This window comes from Lycium ferocissimum, chromosome 7 (assembly GCF_029784015.1).
Source record: "Lycium ferocissimum isolate CSIRO_LF1 chromosome 7, AGI_CSIRO_Lferr_CH_V1, whole genome shotgun sequence".
Classification (NCBI taxonomy): domain Eukaryota; kingdom Viridiplantae; phylum Streptophyta; class Magnoliopsida; order Solanales; family Solanaceae; genus Lycium; species Lycium ferocissimum.
The window spans coordinates 42379142-42398391 of record NC_081348.1 but is presented as its reverse complement, the minus strand read 5'-3'; the positions used below and the strand labels follow the sequence as shown (position 1 = coordinate 42398391).

Sequence of the window (19250 nt, the reverse complement as noted above, 5' to 3'; positions counted from 1 at the left end):
TCTACCCACAAAGTCAATGGTTTACTATTAAGAACGATACTGGAGCTAACGTCATGAAAACGAGCTAACAACAGAGGCTCGCAATACCCATCAGCCTATTGCAAACCATAATAGCTCCTAGTCATATTTTGACAAAGCATCTTGTATCTGGGTCTTCTCAAACCCCACTAAATTAAGCAATTTTAACTTTGAGATCAAACTCCAATCGAGAACACCAAGAATCGTTCAGGATATAATGCTTGCACCTTCAAACCCAAGACAACATGTGTTGGAAAAGCTAACAATCCTCAAGCCTATTTCCCATGAAAGTTCATTACCTAAGATGCAGATGTCTCCAGCACTAATATCCCCCACTAGCCAAAGCACCGCTTAAAGCAATAACACTAAGAAGGAACATCAGGAACGACATCCAGCACTATGGCAATAACACTAAGAAGGAACATCAGGAACGACATCCAGCAATATGTCAATAACACTAGGAAGGAACATCAGGAACGACATATCCAGCAATATGTCAATAAAAACGCAACAGCTTTAACATGATTCCACTAGATTTGAATTTTAAATCTATCAAATACTTCGCAAGAAACCAAGTAGATATATGCATAGAGAAAAGAGGACCAACTGTCTTCATTGAAGGACAAAGTCAAACGCTCCAAAGCAAAAGTTAGGAAGAACAGCAAAATATAAAGGTTCCAAAGCAAACGTTAGGAACATATATACTACTAATATAAAAATTTGTTCATAGCATCTACTATATTGCAACTATCACCAGCATATGGGCACTTAAAAAGCATCAGCTATCACTCAAATGCCCAAGCATTCTCCCTTCTAACCTCCTCCTCTTCCTCGGGTGTGAAGTCATTCTTGATGTTGAAGGTCTTGCGGATCTCCTCTGGGGTCTTCCCTTTGATCATGTCTGCCACAGTCTGACAGGTGAGATCGAGCAAGCTCTTGATGTTCAAGTAGTTGGCAGCCTGAAACATTTAAGAGCAATTCGATTAGACCCTCTAAAACAGGCTATAAAAGAATTCATCAAAAAGAACTCACAAATAAAAAGTCCTAGGTAATTAAATAGGTGGCCCTTGTTACCTCTATCCAGAATAACAGTGGTAGGAAGAAACAAGACGTATAAAACAAGGAGTTCAAACAACCAACTAAAAATAAGCAGAGCTTCAGATCATTGCCTAAGATGTTAATTTTACTGGCACGTTAATTAAAATCACTGATCACATAAGCAAATATTAAAATTTGAAATTACTAATAATGACTATGAAAGTTGTAAAGAAATCAATTGTGCGAGTAAACAGACACAATTACCAGCCACTAAACGGGTTCGAAAAGCCAAACCTACAAGCAATCAACAATAGGAAAAGTCTACAATAAAGGAAAATAGGAAATTATAAGCTTTCCATTACCCTGCACTTGTAGGAAGTTCAAGATACACATCCAAACCGTGGGTGAGACTTGTTACACCTACACTTGTAAAACGTGTATCAACAACCACCTTGTATTTCATGTTCTACTTTGCAATGTCTAAGAGTTGCATTATTTGGCGTTATTATATCAGACTACGAGTTCTTGTACAACTAATTTATAGTTAACACAGCAAATAACAGCATCCACCCTAGACAATAATAAACAATATAAGCAATAAAACCAGAAACAGTAAGCCAATTGGTTACAACAACAGATTAACCCTAAAACACAAAATCGGGCAAATAAACTACCTATCAGTCGAATCAATACAACCAATTTATAGTTAACACAGCAAATAACAGCAACCACCCTAGACAATAATAAACAATATAAGCAATAGAAGCAGAAACAGTAAGCCAATTCGTTACAACAACAGATTAGCCCTAAAACACGAAATCAGGCAAATAAACTACCTATCAGTCGAATCAATACAACCAAAGCACAAAAAATCAACTGAATATACAAACAATTAGCGCATCAAAAACATAAATCGTCAAACAACGGGAAAACCCCTAAAATACACAATCAATTAAATAAACCACCTATCAGTCAAAAACAATACAACAAAAGCATCAAAATTAACTTAGTATACACAGTTTTAACAAAAAAGGTTAGAAAAAAAACCAACTGAATATACAAACAATAAAAGCAACAAAAGCAAAAATCATACAACATCGCATAAAGATACAACAGCGGGAGAAACCCTAAATCACACAATCAAACAAATAAACCACCTATCAGTCAAAATCAGAAAAACAAAAACATGAAAAATCAACTTAATATACACAATTCTAGAATCCTAAAACATCGCATAAAGTTGCAACAGCGGTGGAACCCTAAAACACAAAATCAGGCAAATAAACAACCTATCAATCAAAATCAGTACAACAAAAGCATACAAAATCAACAATCGCTACGAATAAAAAAATTCATACGAGAATAAGATCGAACAAAGTGCCCTGGTCAACTTTAACGAAATCAGCATCAAAGCTCTTCAAATCATCCTCAGCGGCTTTATCATCGGTCTTAGCAGCAGCATCCACGTGGCGCTTACAGTACTCAATCACCTTAGCCAAGATCTTACTGGTAACATTAGGAAGGGGAATACTCGTGTTGGCGCAATCATCCTCAATCATATGCTTAATTGTCTGAGATTCCAAAGCCACAGATTCTTCAACCTCGAAAGTCTCGCCATCAGAACTCTTCAACACAATATTCTTAGATGAAGACATACTCAATTGATGAAAGCAAACCCTAGAATTGTAAACGAGAGAAGAAAAGTTTTGAGATAAGAAAAAGATGCCTTTTCAATAATAAAAATATCCGCAACAAAATTACAATTATTGTGTTTTCATTGGGAAAAAATAATAATTTTATGAGGTGTCTTCACTTTAAATGGAAGTATATAGTTTTGATGAAAAAGCTCAACTATCACAAATAATTTATTTCATTTAAAAATGCCATATTGGCCAATCAATAGTTTATTTAATTAAATATTTTTACGCCATCGTCATTACAAAATGACTCATTTATGCCATCACCTTTATAAAATGAGTCGGATTTCTTAGTTAATTCGGGATTAAAAATTGGGCTGATTTAATTAAATAACGTGAACCTCTAATTGGAGGCAACTTGTCATATCTGAAATTGTAAAACCGACTTAATGAAAAATGACATCAATGAACCACTTTGGTAATTCTTATTATGTAAATATTTTTTAGCATTTAATTTATGGATGAGCCATTTTGTAACGAATGGCGATAAATGAGCCAAACTATCGGGCGAATCAAGATAAATGACAGCTCATTTCCGAAGGTAGCTTCGATAAAGATATTCTAATAGTTGTACCTTTTTCGTAGTTTTAATACATGATTTTCTTAGTTTAATAATATATTAGATACACGTATGTGGGCAGTTGATTTTTTTCATTAGATAGTGCGATTATCTTTTGTCTTTCTACAATTTTCTTTCATTTAAATAAAAGATAGTGCGTTTATCTTTTGTTTTTGTACAATTTTCTTTCATTTAAATAAAAGATGCATAACATGAAAAGTCAAGAAACTAAAAAGGAGAAAACAAAGCAAAAGAAATAAGTTGCAACTTCCAACACAAGTTGCGGTTTCTGTCCAACGAATTGCACTTTCATTATGTACTTTCTACTCTTATTTCTTTTTTACTTTCTTTTCTTTCATTATTCTTATTATGTAAATATTTTTCGTCGTTCCGCTGAATTTAAATTCGTGAAAGTAAGTGAGACTAAGTAAACTTGAAAGGTAAGCAAATTGTTATACAATACTCAAATCAGAAGCTGATTCAGAATTTCAACTTGATTTCAACGTTTAAATTTCTTAGCATCGAACTTTATATACTTATATAAATTTTTTTAAGACTTTAATGCTACAAGAATCATAAACCATAATTCTAGCAGCACTACTATCCTTTGTGTAGCAGTTTGTCCAAGTAGAAAACTACATCAGCAATGAGCATTCGAATGGAACAAATGCTATTCAATTGCTAAAAGACTCCTCTTCATTAATTTATAATCTAATAGTTGTTGAAATTTTATTGTTTTTCATTTTTATATGTACGTTTGGAGTCACATAATCGGTTGAACTACATTTGCCACTGCGTCAAATGCTAAGTTAAATGAGTCCATCTTGAATTTTAGTAGAATAGTGGGTTATGTTTCTTTTTGTTGGCTAGATAAAGAAAGTAAAGAAATCTGAAAAATTGTCTTCAACACAAAGAAATGGAACCCCACTTATACACGTGTGGGTTCGCATAAACTCTTATTACATATTCATAAAAAGAAATGGAACGACACTTACAGTTGTGTTAATTTTTGTATAGTTTCTTGAATTACGATGTCTTATATATCTGGAATATCTGAATAAATTCTGGCATTTTGAATCTTGAAAAGACAGGCTCATGTTCTTGTCCACTTGCCCATATGAATTATAAGGAAAACAACATGCAAACAAACATATCTTTCTGACCCAACCAAATCCATTTTTGCAGTATCAAATTTCTTCGTATCTATTACTCCATTATTATTCAGGTAACATAATTATAATTTCATAATTGTGACATGTGCTGCATATGAGAAGACTTTGAGCCGTGAAAAATATCTACGTTCTCATGATATGATTGTCTAGGAAACTAATGATTTAATGAGCATCTTAATTCCTCTCTCTCTCTCTCTCTCTCTCTATCAAAAAGAAGGGTGCATAATTTACCTGGATGTTTCTTTTAAATTGACTTGAGTTCACGAATGGGCCACTGGCTATTAAATTTTTGCACGTTCATCTGCTTTTAGAACACCTTTAGCACACGGAAGTCACAATTTAATTTCGATTAATGTCTGAAATTTATATGAGGATGCCTGAACTTAGGCAAAGAGAAATGAACGTTGAACCTAAAAGTGTGCGAATAATCCATGTAGCTAAAATTCAACTATTTTTATTCCTGTCAATTGGGTGCCATATGAAACTTTATAGTTCAGGCATGGATGAGCCATCCTGGCATAAATGGGACTAGTGGCATAAATGCGTCAGACTAACTGCTTTATGTCTGATGTTGTTCAGAAGAGGCTAAATGTGCACAAAAAAGAAATTGACTAAAGTCTAAATAGCAAGTGCCAAAAGCGGTTACCTGGTGCTATTTCGGCCTGGAACACTAGGATGAGCCCAGTGCCTGAGCATCTCATGTTAACAGAAGCCCAATTCATGTACATCACTCCAAATAAGAAGACCCAAGTAACTACTACATTTTACACTTGTAGTTAAGTCTTTACATTTGTAGCCAATTTTACTTGCATTTTGTCCACATTTGACTTCATTTATGATCCTGAACAGAGTTGAGAGAAGCACGATATTAATCATATATGTACAGAGCATTTAACTGGACACACATGTATCTGAGTATCTCTGCCAGTAAACATGCATAGAACATTAATAACGGATTCCCTCCGTTGAGAATTCATTGCTATTCTATATAGCTTACTTTGTTGATGCTACAAGAATCATGAAACCATAATTCTAGCAGCACTTATTTTCCAGTATTGCCAAACTAGATTGTGTAGCAGTTTTTCAAGTAGCAGAAACTACATCAGCAATGAGCATTCGAATGGAACAAGTGCTATTCAATTGCTGGCGATCTTAAAAGGCACTCCTCTTCAAACATCCACATTGCTCAGAACAGCAACGAGAACACTGACAAAGGCAAATATAATAGCTTGGAATTGTGATTCCACATAATTGGTTTGACCATTTGAAATATGAAGCTATTTATCAAACAAAATCTAAATATAAATTGATGCATTGTGAGAAGTTTTGACAGCCATCTGGACTCCAATTTGAAGTAGTTCTTTTTCTCGTTTTTTATTTTCTGATAAGTAGATTGACAAGTTATGTAGGTGATTTTAGTTTCAAATCTGTAATTATTTGTGTAAGACAGTTCAATCAAGTCGTAGATTGTTCTAGAATGAGTCTGACTGGCTGGGGAAAAACGAAATAGAACAATAATGCTGAACAGGTTCATAATTGCTCCTTCCCCTTGTTTGTGAAACTCATTTGTCAAACGCTATATAGTTATGTAACTTCTAGTTGTTGTCCAACATTTTACAAGCTAGTTAGACAAAATCTAAATATAGGAACCTCTTCTCAGATGCTACTTGTATATGACCCCAGCTCTTATTCAGTAAAAGCATACATAAGAGGTGAGCTTTTCTCATTGCCCAATTAGAAGCTGTTGCTTCCTGCTTCTTCTTATAACAAAATTTATAAGGGAATTTCCATTTCTTGCACTCTCTTACTACAACTCTTATCAACTTCTGAAAACCTACTAAAGAGTGCAGATAAGACTTAAGATCCTAACTCAGGGCAGAGCTACTGTTCTAGTTACGGATTCGGCAGAGTTCAATAATTTCGATGCAAACTCTGTATTTGTGTTGAAAAATTCATTAATATGTATAAATAATGTTTTCACAATCCAGTAAGAAAAAAATTGTAGTCCAAACCTCATAAAATGTTGTCCTTACCTCTATACAGAAACTTATGGAGCTGGCATATCATTTGTGTAAACATCGCGCTACTATCTAGCGAACCTATTCAAGTTAAAGCAGGTTGAAAGTTTGAGACCATAGACACTTCTCTCATTAAAATTGGTTAACTGGATAAAACTTAATGTGTTATTGTGAGGACCCCTTCAATAGGATCCTTAAATAAAAATCACAACTATATTGATATTGCGAGAACAAAGATAAACTTTTGCCTTAAGAGAATTCGGAAAAGGGCCAAAAAGACATGAACTTTTGAAAATAGTTCGTTAAAATAAATTTTTAGACAAGAGCAAAAAAGTTATACTTTTATTTTGGGGAAAACTATCTTGCCTAAAATAAGGGCATTATCTTGCCCCACTCCAAATAAGAAGACCCAAGTAACTACTACAGTTTTTGTCTTGTAGTTAAGTCTTTACATTTGTAGCCAATTTTACTTGCACTTTGTCATCCCACTTGTTTATCAAAAGAGTTGAGAGAAGCACGATATTAATCATATTGTACAGAGCAAATACACACATTTTTTCTCTGCCAGTAAATATGCATAGAACATAATCCAACTCCGTTGAATATTTTTTATTTTACAGCCAAGGGGTAATGGGTTTATTTTCCAGTATTGCCAAACCAGATTGTGTAAAAGAAGAAAAAATCAAAAAATCGTGTATCCAATTGCTGGCGATTTAAAAAAGTAAAAACATTATTTGAGGAACACTGACAAAGGCAAATATAATAGCTTGGAATTGTGATTCCACATAGGTGACCTGAAATTGAAGCTATTTATCAAAACGAATTAAATTGCATTGAGAAGTTTTGACAGCCATCTGGACTCCAATGTTCTTTTCTCGTTTTTTATTTTCTGATAAGTAGATTGATTTATGTAGGTGATTTTAGTTTCAAATCTGTATAAAAAAACAATTTTTTTTTTTTTCCAGCCAAGGATAATTGGGTCCGTACGATGGAAAAAGAAAAAAAAAAAAACCTAAAGGTAAAAAATTATTTGAGGGGAAAATAATTTTGAAGGCTGGTATGGATAGACACGATAATTGACCCAAAGTTCAGGGATAATTTTGGCCTTTTTTTCCGTACTAAGAGAGTGCTTTCCAATCCACTCTAAAAACGAATATCTAGCACCTCCAACCATAAATATAAACCTAACTCACATGATATCAGTATGACAATCAGTTGACTGAAAATCCACTGAATGACCAATAAAATATCATTTTACATTCATAGAGTTAGAACTCTGTGTTCACAACAGCTATCTCTATTTTAATTTTTCTTTTCTTTTCTGGGTTGTGGTACGGATTGCCTATGAGGGATCAAGATATGCATGAGATGAAAGTCTCATCCACATTTCTCAGAGGGGGAGTTCTGCTATCTCAATAAAGTCAATGATTGGTTAGACGAACGTCTTGAGATTCAAGCAATTGCGGATAATAACTAGTAAATACATTCCTTCCCACGTCAATATATTTTATTGTTTAGAGGGAATTACACTTGTTTTTTAGTACAAGTAGATACTAGGTTGCTATCACTGATCCGAGTGGAAGTAATGGGCAATGACCATATATAACTAGAAGTTGTTCACCTGACAAAGAATGATTTTGTAGTTTAAAACTCACCAGTACATAGAGTAAACAAAATGTGATTCCAGCAGCAGCTGAGGTTACCAGCAGATAACTTATGGTGTACAAGGATTTGTTTAATGGCACAGCTGAAAGGAAATAAACACCAACCACATTTCACAATGGCTAAAACCAATTTGTCGATGACTCGACTTAATAAGCTGTTGTTCCATAGGAATCATAACTGGAAACATGGATTAGTCTCAAGAAATCAGAATCTATTTCTATTTAGGCCAGAGTTTCTTTGTTTTAGTTCAATTGTTCAACCTCTAGGGGCTTATATGTTTTGGCGCCATTTTTGGAGTCGAAACTTGTACCTATACGGCTATACCTAGATAGAAAAGAGAAAGGAGGGACCACCAACAATTTTCAAAAATGCGCAGACGATTTCAAACTTCCAATTTCCTAAACCAACGACAATCGATATTAGGTTATTTCAATTAAAGTCAAAAGGTTGGCTCTCAGTTTCGGAACACCACATTTTGGTCTTTTCCCTTAAAAAGTTTTGTTACCCCACCCAATAAAGGGCAGCCCCATGCACCACATAATATTACGTAGAAAGAACAGAACTCGCATCAATTCCAAATCTTGGACATGCAAATGACTTTGAAACTTAATCATGACATTCAGTAGTCTATTTTGGTAAAACTTTAACAATCACGCAGTTGGATATAACAAACCCTGTCTTCCTTCAGTTACTGCTACGAATGAAAATGACATCCCTTGAGAAAATGGCATTCTCTGAGAAAGAGGCCTCCAGCAACTGAAAAAAACCATTGCCGGAAATGCTAAGACCTCAATCTCCCCACAAAGTGAATAACCAACTCATCTATTAGGAACGACACTGGAGCTACAACATCATGAAAACGAGCACACAACAGAGGTTCAAGCAATCATATTGCAATGCCCATCAGCCAATTGCTGACCATTGTCGTGTCCTCTTAGCCATTTTTTGACAGTGTGTCGTGTTTCTAGGTCATTTCAAACACTACTAAATTAAACATTTTAAATTTTGAGATCAAACTCCAATAGCATACACCAAGAATCATTCAGGATCTGATGCTTGCACCTTCAAACCCAAGACCAAGTGCTCGGAAAAGCCCACAATCTTCAAGCTTATTTTCCCCACTACTTAAGAAGCAGATGCCTCCAGCACTCACATCCCACCGCCCAAAGCACCAATAAAAGCAATAACAACCTTGGAAGGAACATCAGGAACGACACAAATCTCCAGCAATGTCAATAAAAACGCAAACAGCTTTTGACATGATTCACTGGATTTCAAATTTTAATCTATCAAATACTTCGCAACAAAAGAAGTAAATATATGCATAGCAAAAAGAGGATTAACTGTCTTCATTGAAGAACGAAGTCGAAGATTCCAAAGTAGAAGTTAGGAAGAACATCATAGTCTGAAGGTTCCAAAGCAAACATTAAGAACATATTTACTACTAATATAAAAGATAGTTTAAAGCATCTACTAACATATATTGCAAACTCTTATCACCAGCACTTAAGAATATCAGCTTTCACTCAAAAGCCCAAGCATTCTCCCTCCTAACCTCCTCCTCTTCCTCGGGCGTAAAGTCATTCTTGATGTTGAAGGTCTTGCGGATCTCCTCTGGAGTCTTCCCTTTGATCATATCCGCCACGGTCTGACAGGTGAGGTCGAGCAGGCTCTTAATGTTCAAGTAGTTAGCAGCCTGAATAGTTTTAAAAGCACTTCGATTAGGCATGCACTCTAAAACAGGTTTAGAAAGAATTCACCAAAAAGGACTCAAAGATAAAAGTCCTAGGTAATTGTCCAGAACCAACTAACAATAAGCAGGGCTCTGATTCATGCGCAGTAGAGTACTCTTTCTCCGTCATTGTTAAAGATGTTGATTTTACTAGCACATTAAATTAGTATCTGTTGAAAATCTAACCTCACAGCAATAACAATGAATTCCTAATAATGAATATGAAATTTGTAGAAAAATCAATTGTGCCAGACATTTTGGGATATCACGTGATGAGGGAGTAACATATCAAAAGTTGAAAACATTAACAACTATCAGCCACTGAATGGGGTTCAAAATCCCAAGACTACAGAACAATCAACAATAGGAACAAAGTCTACAGTAAAATAAATTATAAGCATGCCATTATCCCGCACTTGTAAAAGGTTGCAATTACACCAGCAATGGTAATTATACATTTATAATTGAATCAAAGTTTTACACGAGACTATGAGTTTCTCTACAACTATTTAATAGTTAGCAGCAAATAAAAATCAATCGTCCAAAACAACAAACAATAGAAGCAATAACTGTAAAGCAATCACATAAACTCTAAAACGGAAATTCAGGCAAATAAACAGTAAAATCAATACAACAAAATCATAAAATATCAACAGAATATTAGAACAATTAAAGCAACAAAAGCAGAAATCGTAAAACAACACCAAAAAGGCCATAAAACTGTAAAGCAACCGCATAAAGGCACAACAGCGGAAACAAACCCTAAAACAGAAAATCAGGCCAATAAACTACCTTATTAGTCAAAATCACAACAACAAAACCATGAAAAATCAACTGAATATACACAATTTCACAAAACGTACAACAATAGATGAACCCTAAAACACAAAATCAGGCAAATAAACAATCAGTCAAAATCAGAACAACAAAACAACTTAACAGACACAATCGCTACCAAAAAGCCAAAAAAATTCATACCAGAATAAGATCAAAGAGAGTGCCCTGGTCAACTTTAACGAAATCAGCGTCAAAGCTCTTCAAATCATCCTCAGCGGCTTTATCATCGGTCTTAGCAGCAGCATCCACGTGGCGCTTACAGTACTCAATCACCTTAGCCAAGATCTTACTGGTAACATTAGGAAGGGGAATACTCGTGTTGGCGCAATCATCCTCAATCATATGCTTAATTGTCTGAGATTCCAAAGCCACAGATTCTTCAACCTCAAAAGTCTCGCCATCAGAACTCTTCAACACAATGTTCTTTGAAGTAGACATACTCAACTGATTCGATTTGACGAAAGCAAACCCTAGAATTGGATAATAAATGAGAGAAATAAAAGAAAACGTAAGAGTTGTGAATGAAAGGTGAGAGTTCTATTCTAATAGAATAGTGGACTTTATATAGGCGTTTGTATTTTGTGAAGCGTCGTCGTCATTCTCAAGATTTACTAGTCCTATTAGGTTTACTATTTAGCGCCTTTGCGGTTTCACTTTACCGACTCAAATTACAATTTTCTAACTTCACGAAACCGAATTACTTTATTTTTAACATGGAAAGGAGTTTAAAATACTCTTTGGATTATTAGAATTGGTATAAAAATATCTTTAGTACACTTTTTTTTGCCCCAGACTACTCTATTGTTAACCTATGGAATTTTAAATGCAGTTATTTTTAACAGCCCACATCAAATTTAAAAAGTCAATAATTATTTAACACCTATCATCACCTGATTGGCCTAATTTTGAGTCTCACGATAAATCTATATCTATATATATAAAATAGGAGAGGTATAAGCAATGTGATTAAGTCAAATGGCAATATAAAAACAAGTCACTTGATAATTTTAGGACAATGCTAAATATGCTTTGCAATAAAAATGAATTTTGAATTAAAAAAATAAAGTTTTTAAATTAGATAATAATTTTAAAAATTTAAATTTGAATTGAAGAATTGAAAACTATATCTCACTCTTATCCTTATCAGTACCGTAATTAGAACTTTATGCTCAACAATATTTTTCAAAAGAGTTACTTATTAACCAAAACACCACAATTTACTCTAAATTATTTTATTGAAAGATAAAATGTGATTTTTAAGTTGAAATTAGTGGTTAATTGATAAAAGGAATACGTTCAAGTTTGGAAAAAAATATTCTTTTGAATTTTAAAATTTATATTCCTCATACCTTAACTTTTTAGTTAAGGAGATCAAAAGTGAAATTACAATTACAGTATTATCTGCACATTGTAATTTGTAACAATAATAATAATAATAATAATAATAATAATAATAATAATTACTATAATAATAATATATTTTAACTTAATCATAAATATTAAATAATATTAGTTTTCAATTGATAGACTTATTGTTTTCTATATTGACCTCAATTTAGAAATTTAATTTCGAGATTTGTCTGCGGTTTGAACTTGGTGTGTTGGAATTTGATTCTTAAGCTCAAGCGTGATTGAGTATACTTGGGAAAAAATCCATCAAAGACATGAACTAAAGCCGCCATTGAAGGAGTTTTTCAAAGCTTGCTTTAAATTTCTAAATCTATAAATTTAGGTGTTCAAATCAAAAGTTTTGTCCATTAAAATCAATTAAAATCAAGTACGAACAAGTTAAAATTTAATTATGATTTCATCGCAACACTCATTCAATTAAAAAATGAAAGGTGAAGGAGGAGGGTGGGGGTTGATTGGGAGGAAGAAGGCTCAAAATGGAAGAGAAAGGAGAAGTGGGTCAAAGGGAGTTGGGTGGGCTGGTGAGTGTAGGGGGGGGGGGGGGAGTTTATTTATTTTTAAGTTATTGTGGGACTCAAAATTAGGCCAATCAGATGATGTCACGTGTTAATTAATTATTAATGTTTTAAATTAGACGTGAGCAGTTAAAAATAAGAGCATTTTAGACCTCACGGGTTAACGGCGGGATATTTACCGGTGGAAAGGTGGATAAAGGGCAATATTGTACCAAATCCCACGGTTCGTGGGCATTTTAGGCCCTTTTCCGTTTTAAAAATAAAGAAGAACTTTTTTTTATAGATGTCTATTCCTTGTATATGATTTATGTTTTAGTAAAGGAAAGTTTGAAAGAAATAAGAATTCTTCTCTCAGAAGTCATAGTCCTTTTCATGCTAAACAAAGTCTTTTTCTTCTATAAATAGGATTATTATTGGAGATTTCCTTGGTCTAACAAAATTTTTAACTGAATTTTTACACAATTTGGCACCACAAAAAATATATGATTGAAATAAATAAATAAATATTACATTTAATAAAAATTAAGTAAAACAAAATACAGCTCTATATGTAAACAAAATACAGCTCTATATGTTCTTTTATTGTTACTGGTCTCTACATACATGCGATGCACGAATATCTTTAGTGGCGGAGCAAGTTATTCGTAGAAATAATCACAATTTTTTTTAAAAATCACATCAATATTAATAATCCCTCAATTTCAATTTATTTGTTTGGTTTTGACTTGACACATAATTTAAGAAAGTAAAGAAGATTTTGAATCTCGTGATCTTAAATTAAGGATATGGAAAATGTACCAAAATGTCCTTTTATATGGTGGTCTTAAATAAGCCATGTGGAAAGTTAGAATTAAAGAGTTGCCAAAAAACTGAAGACACATTCTTTTTTAAACGGACCAAATAAGTAAGTAAGACAAACAAATTGAAACGGGGAGAATATATAAAATATTATATTTAAAACTAATGAAGTTAGTTTTTAGAAAAAAGGAAAGATACATTCTTTTTTCAAGCTGACTAAAACGGGAAGTAAGATAAACAAATTAAAACGGATAAAATATATAGTATATTATATTTAAAACTAATGAAGTTAGTTTTAAAATTCTAAGTTTAATAAAAACTATCTCGCCAAACAAATCAGTGTCGCCTTTCTAATGTCTTCCATGGTGGCCTAAGTTTAAATCCCACTGAATTCTAACTTTTTGTTAACATTCGAAAATTTACGCATTTTTTTCTTGATTCATGTTTGCTGGAAAAGTTTATAAAAAGCTAATGACACATTTTATTCAACTCAAATAGAGATGATGAGAAATAAAATACATGGACATTTATCTAATTTGCCTCATAAGTTTGATCAATCTTTTCAGATCCAAAATAGCTCTTTCATAATCCCGATGACTGTCAAATATATTTTAAAAATCCTACCATAGGAAATCAAAGAATATTATTTAGTATTTCTCATAGTAATTAATAAATATGAATTATTCAAGAATAAACTATTTAATAAAGATCAAATTTTGAAATGATAAATAGTTTTAAATTCTAGTCACTTATTCTAGTAATCATTAATTAATTAATTAATAGTAGTACTTTATCATTGTTATGTGAATTACGTTGCACAATTCACGTAACAACCTCCTGGCAATCGCATTGGTTTTTACAAACAAAGTCCGCATAGAATTCCTCGTCCTAATAGAAGGAGCGACGCCCTCTTTAATGATCTTTACGTGGCTCAAATTTGAATCAACTAAGATCCCGAAGCGATTGATTTTTACGAACGGAGCCTGCATAGGATTCCCTGTACTGATAGAAGGATCGCCACCCTCTTTAGGGTCTGTTTGGAAAGCCACCTGGTAATTTGAAATTGTGTAATTACTATCTAGGATAGTAATTACACAGCCTAGTAATTACACGGTATTGTAGTTACAACGACCCGTTTGTTTGTCATAACGTAATTACAATGTAATTAAAAGTGTCTATTTAGCCGCACAAGTGTAATTACACAGTTAATTTAATTTAAAAATAAATTTAATTATTAAAAATTAAAAATTAAAATTTGAAAAATATGTGCCATTATAAATGATAGTATTAAATTAGGTATTTAACAACACATTGTTTCTTGAAACTATATTAATTAGTAATCATACATTTGTAAATAATATCGTAAAAAATAATTGATATATACTTTTCAAATTAGTAATATTTTAATTTTAATTAATTATAAAAATTAAAGGAAGACTTTTTTGTGAGAACATCATGGATTGGATGTTTGACAAAAATTAATATTTATAAATATAATGCCATAACATTATTCAAATGTTTGGCAAATAAAAACTATCAACTGTAACTGAAAAATAAACAACATGTTATGTGAAATACCAAGTCAGTAGTACTGTAGCAAATAAATTAAAATCGAAAATATAAAATTAATTTAAAATCCAAAAAGAAAGTTTAATATAATACTCTTGTGTCAAAATCTAACATTACATAAGTAAGTTCCAACGTAACTTAAGTGAATATAATCCAAAAGAAAGGGAAATTATATGTCTATAATCTCATTCACAATGAAATTCTACTTTAAGAACATCACTTATTATATGTCAAATTTGTTAATGACTAATTCTTTCTAATATTAAGAGGAGTAGTTTTAAAAATTAGAATAATAACACAGTTATGCCAAATGAATTTTAAAGAAAATACGAGCAATTACATGGAATCACAAGAAGTAAAGGTTGGGAATCAGAAAAAAAGGAAATGAAAGATAAATAATATAAATATATATATATATATATATATATATATATATATATATAATAGAAAAAGAAATAAAAATAAACTAAAAAAGAAAAGAAATTAAAGTAAAACAAAAAAGAAAGAAACTAAAGAGTAATCCAGTTATTACATCCAATTCTCAACCCTCCTCCCCCTCCTCCTCCCCCACCCTTAAGAATTGGAGAGTGTAATTATACCCTCTCAATTACCTTCAATTCCCACCTAACAAAGTAATTATTTGGTCAAACAAACAGGCCAAATTGTGTAATTACACCCAATTACAATCACCTTGGTGGCTTTCCAAACAGGCGCTTAAACAACTTTACGTGGCTCAAATTAGAATCATGTAGGACCCAAGCGAATATTGGATAGAGAATGAAAAAACTAAAAACAAAGAGTAACAACTGCATTGATTCAAACTTCTTTTATTATTCTTCTTCTCAATTTATCTAAAAGCAGGAGTACCAAATCAATGTTATTTAAACAACAACAAAAAATTATAGAAGTATTTTCTTTTTACGGTCCAGAGTTTTCTTTTTTATATATATTATGAAATGATTCATACAATTCAACATTGTATCATATCAGACGGACTATTGAGGTTGAGTTTCATAACGATTTATCAACATTATATAATTTTACATGCTTTATATAATGAAAGAAAACAACTAAGTTGCACGTGTAGAGCACGCCATAGATCTAAAAATATCAAATACAAGTGTGCATTATTATTATTACTAGTAGGCGTAGCATTACTCTTGTAGTTTCTTGTTCTTCGATTTCTGTACTTTATTGTTTCTTTTACATCGATTATCGTATTATGTTGTTGTAGCTACTATTTCTTTTTCAGAATGTTATCATGATTTATTTAGTATTTTTTCATGACTTTTTCACTTTCATTATTTCCTTTTCTAGATTGTTTTGAAATGATTTTTCTTGAGTTGAGGGTCTATCAGTAATAACTTGCTACCTTTCAAGATATGGTAAGATCTGCGTCTACACTACCTTTCCCAAACCCACTTGTGAAATTTCATGAGATATTAATTTTATATTATTAATTTCTGCATAACTTGTCCTCGAACCTAACGCCCTATCAATTCGTCCAACCAATCAAGCAACATAACCCAAATAAAGAAAAAATGATAAAACCAAAAAAAATAAAAAGATCTAGGGTTTATAAAGAAGCCCTTGATTTTCAGGAGAAATCAAATCAATGCCACCATATTATCCTCCAGAAGCTATTAAAGCATCCACTCCACAATGCACCTAGATTTTCGTCTTCCCTTTTGAATACACAATTTTAATCCAACTCCCAAAAATTTATCTAAACAAATTATTATTATTATTGTTACTGTATTATTTAAGTTGAGTTCAAGTTTCACCTACAACAACCAACAAGAAATTTCTACATACTTTAAAACCAAAAATAAAAAAATAAGAAGCACGGTAGCACGTGAGGAGCCCATTGTAGATCTAAAAGAAATAAATGAAAGTGTTCAATCTCTTGATAGTTTTGAGAATATTTGTACATCAATTTAAAGGGAAAATTAAGCTGAATATCCCGTCAGTCATATAATTTGCCAAAATTAGCCCAACAATCAACCTCTTAGCCCATATATCCCCTTCGGCATCTAGTTTCTCGCCAAAAACCCAATTTCCTCTTTCCTCATCCTAGTAAACGACCCAAATGTTGGTGTTGATTCGATTAGTGGGGGCAAACGAACAACCAACTTGACTTTCTTCTCTTTCCGTTCATCTTCATGGTCGTCGTATTAGTCATCAAATTCTGGAGGTGGAGAATTCGAATCTAAATGAGGGTTCCGGCGAGAAAAACGACGAATGACGGAGGGTTTATTATTATTATTAATATTATTATTATTGTTGTTGTTGTTGTTGTTGTTGTTGTTGTTGTTGTTTTCTCTTTTGGAAATATCTCATAAAAATAGCTTGCCTTTCTTCTTCTTTCTCTTCATTTCCATGGGTCATGGCTATGGATATTGCTACTCTTTGTTGTTGTTGTTGTTTTTGATATTGTTACTCTTTGTTGTTGTTACCTTACCCATTTCCAACTTCTTCTTATCTTTTTCTTTTTCCTCTATAAAAAAGAGATTTTGAATTTATTTTATTTTTATCTTTTTCCAATTTTATTTGCGAACTTTTTCCGGCGCCGGCCTCCATTGAAAGAAGATCAAGGATTTAAGTTGAGTTCACGTTTTACATTCATCCGTCAGCAAAGATATTTGCACATATGTAACCCATGAGTAAGATCAATCAAGCACGTAATAAGCACGTTGTATGGATCTAAAATAAATAAAATTAAAGTGTGTACGTTCTAACTATTTAAATTTATAAATAAGATGTATATAGATTCAGAAGAAATAAATGAAAGTGCTCACCCTCTAGATAGCAATTGATACAATATTAGATCTAAAATAACAAACAAAAGAGTCGACTCTTCATGAGTATTTAAGTTGAGTTCAAGTTTCAACTATCCATCAACAAAGATATTTGCACGTGTTATTCATGAGTAACATCAAACAAGCGCGTGAGGAGCACATTTTCTGAATCTAAATAAATAACTACCTATCAATCAAAATCGAACAACAAAACCACAATAAATCAACTTGACACACAATCGCTACGAAGAAAAGGCCAAGAAATTCATACCAGAATAAGATAAAAAAGAATGCCCAAGTCAACTTTAACAAAATCGCATCAAAGCTCTTCAATTATCCTCAGCGGCTTTATCTTCAATCTAGCAGCAGCATCAACATGACGCTTACAATACTCAATCACCTTAGCTAAGATCTTACTCGTAACACTAGGAAGAGGAATACTTGTATTCGCACAATCATCCTCTATCATATGCTTGATCGTTTGAGATTCCAAAGCAACAGACTCTTCCACTTCGAAAGTCTTGCCATCAGAATTCCTCAACATGATGTTTTTTGAAGTAGACATTCTCTAATCGATCGATTAGAAATGCAAAACCTAGAGAATGAAAAAAACTAAAAACAGGAGTAACAACTGAATCGATTTCAACTTTTTTTTTTTTTTTGTTCTAATTTCTGGACACGTGCAAAGTACGTTCTTGCACGTGTATATCTCGTGTGAATTATAAAAGAAGTAGTACAAAAATTATTCAATTTTATACATATTCTAAAAATATTTGTTTGAGTAGTTTAGATATTGTAAAAAAAAAGACTCAATAACAGGATTATTATTTAATATAATTATTTTTACATTTCAACATTAATTCTAAAAAAAAAATACACGTTTTAAGGGTATTAACATGGATCATCATGTCAAGATTATTGGGCTATGTTATCTTATTGTAATTCATCTAATATTCCTTTGTGGCTTGGTGTATGTTGGCATTCGTTCTAACATTTAAATTACATTATCACATTTAAGACTTTTCTTGTCAAGATTGATAATGTTCCTTTGATAGTGCGATTTTAGGAGATATTTTTCCTTAATAGGACACGAGGCATCATAATTTTCATAATTTTCTTTATGTGTTTAGCATAATAATAGAATTAACAAACTTTGGCTGGAGTTCGGAACTTAAATTCCCATTTAGAGGTGTTTAAAGTATCTCTTTATTTAATTTTCTCTAGATTAGAGGATCAATATTCTTGAATTCCTAATTGGGACCCCGAAGAGATTTGTTTTTACATACAAAGCCAACATAGGGTACCTTGTCTTGATAGAAGGAAAGTCACCCTCTTTAATGAACTTTACGTGGCTCAAACTCAAATTAACTGGCACCCTCGATTGGTTTTTACGAACAAAGCCAACATAGGATTTCTCATCCTGG

The 19250-nt window shown here is 32.5% G+C and overlaps 3 protein-coding genes across 3 annotated transcripts; all 3 read right to left on the bottom strand.

Moving 5' to 3' along the window:
* Window positions 1–606: 606 nt before the first annotated feature.
* LOC132065168 (SKP1-like protein 1A) lies at window positions 607–2805 on the bottom strand. Its single transcript, XM_059458428.1, has 2 exons — window positions 2415–2805; window positions 607–977 (listed from the first exon to the last, which is right to left on the bottom strand). The coding sequence occupies exons 1-2, from the start codon at window positions 2709–2711 to the stop codon at window positions 804–806; spliced, it is 471 nt and encodes a 156-aa protein (XP_059314411.1). The 5' UTR covers window positions 2712–2805; the 3' UTR covers window positions 607–803.
* Window positions 2806–9515: 6710 nt separating this feature from the next.
* Window positions 9516–11290, bottom strand: LOC132065166 (SKP1-like protein 1B). Its single transcript, XM_059458426.1, has 2 exons — window positions 10878–11290; window positions 9516–9863 (listed from the first exon to the last, which is right to left on the bottom strand). Exons 1-2 carry the CDS (start codon window positions 11172–11174, stop codon window positions 9690–9692), a joined length of 471 nt encoding a protein of 156 aa, XP_059314409.1. The 5' UTR covers window positions 11175–11290; the 3' UTR covers window positions 9516–9689.
* Window positions 11291–18088: 6798 nt separating this feature from the next.
* LOC132065167 (SKP1-like protein 1B) lies at window positions 18089–18391 on the bottom strand. Its single transcript, XM_059458427.1, has one exon. The coding sequence runs from the start codon at window positions 18389–18391 to the stop codon at window positions 18146–18148; it is 246 nt and encodes an 81-aa protein (XP_059314410.1). The 3' UTR covers window positions 18089–18145.
* Window positions 18392–19250: the final 859 nt, after the last annotated feature.

Excerpts from the sequence above, each read along its gene's own strand:
- LOC132065168 (XM_059458428.1), bottom strand. The coding sequence starts at position 2,711 with ATGTCTTCATCTAAGAATATTGTGTTGAAGAGTTCTGATGGCGAGACT. Across the intron at positions 978-2,414 it reads CTTTGTTCGATCTTATTCTC|GCTGCCAACTACTTGAACAT; the intron begins GTATGAATTTTT and ends TAAATGTTTCAG.
- LOC132065166 (XM_059458426.1), bottom strand. The coding sequence starts at position 11,174 with ATGTCTACTTCAAAGAACATTGTGTTGAAGAGTTCTGATGGCGAGACT. Across the intron at positions 9,864-10,877 it reads CTCTCTTTGATCTTATTCTG|GCTGCTAACTACTTGAACAT; the intron begins GTATGAATTTTT and ends AAAACTATTCAG.
- LOC132065167 (XM_059458427.1), bottom strand. The coding sequence starts at position 18,391 with ATGTCTACTTCAAAAAACATCATGTTGAGGAATTCTGATGGCAAGACT.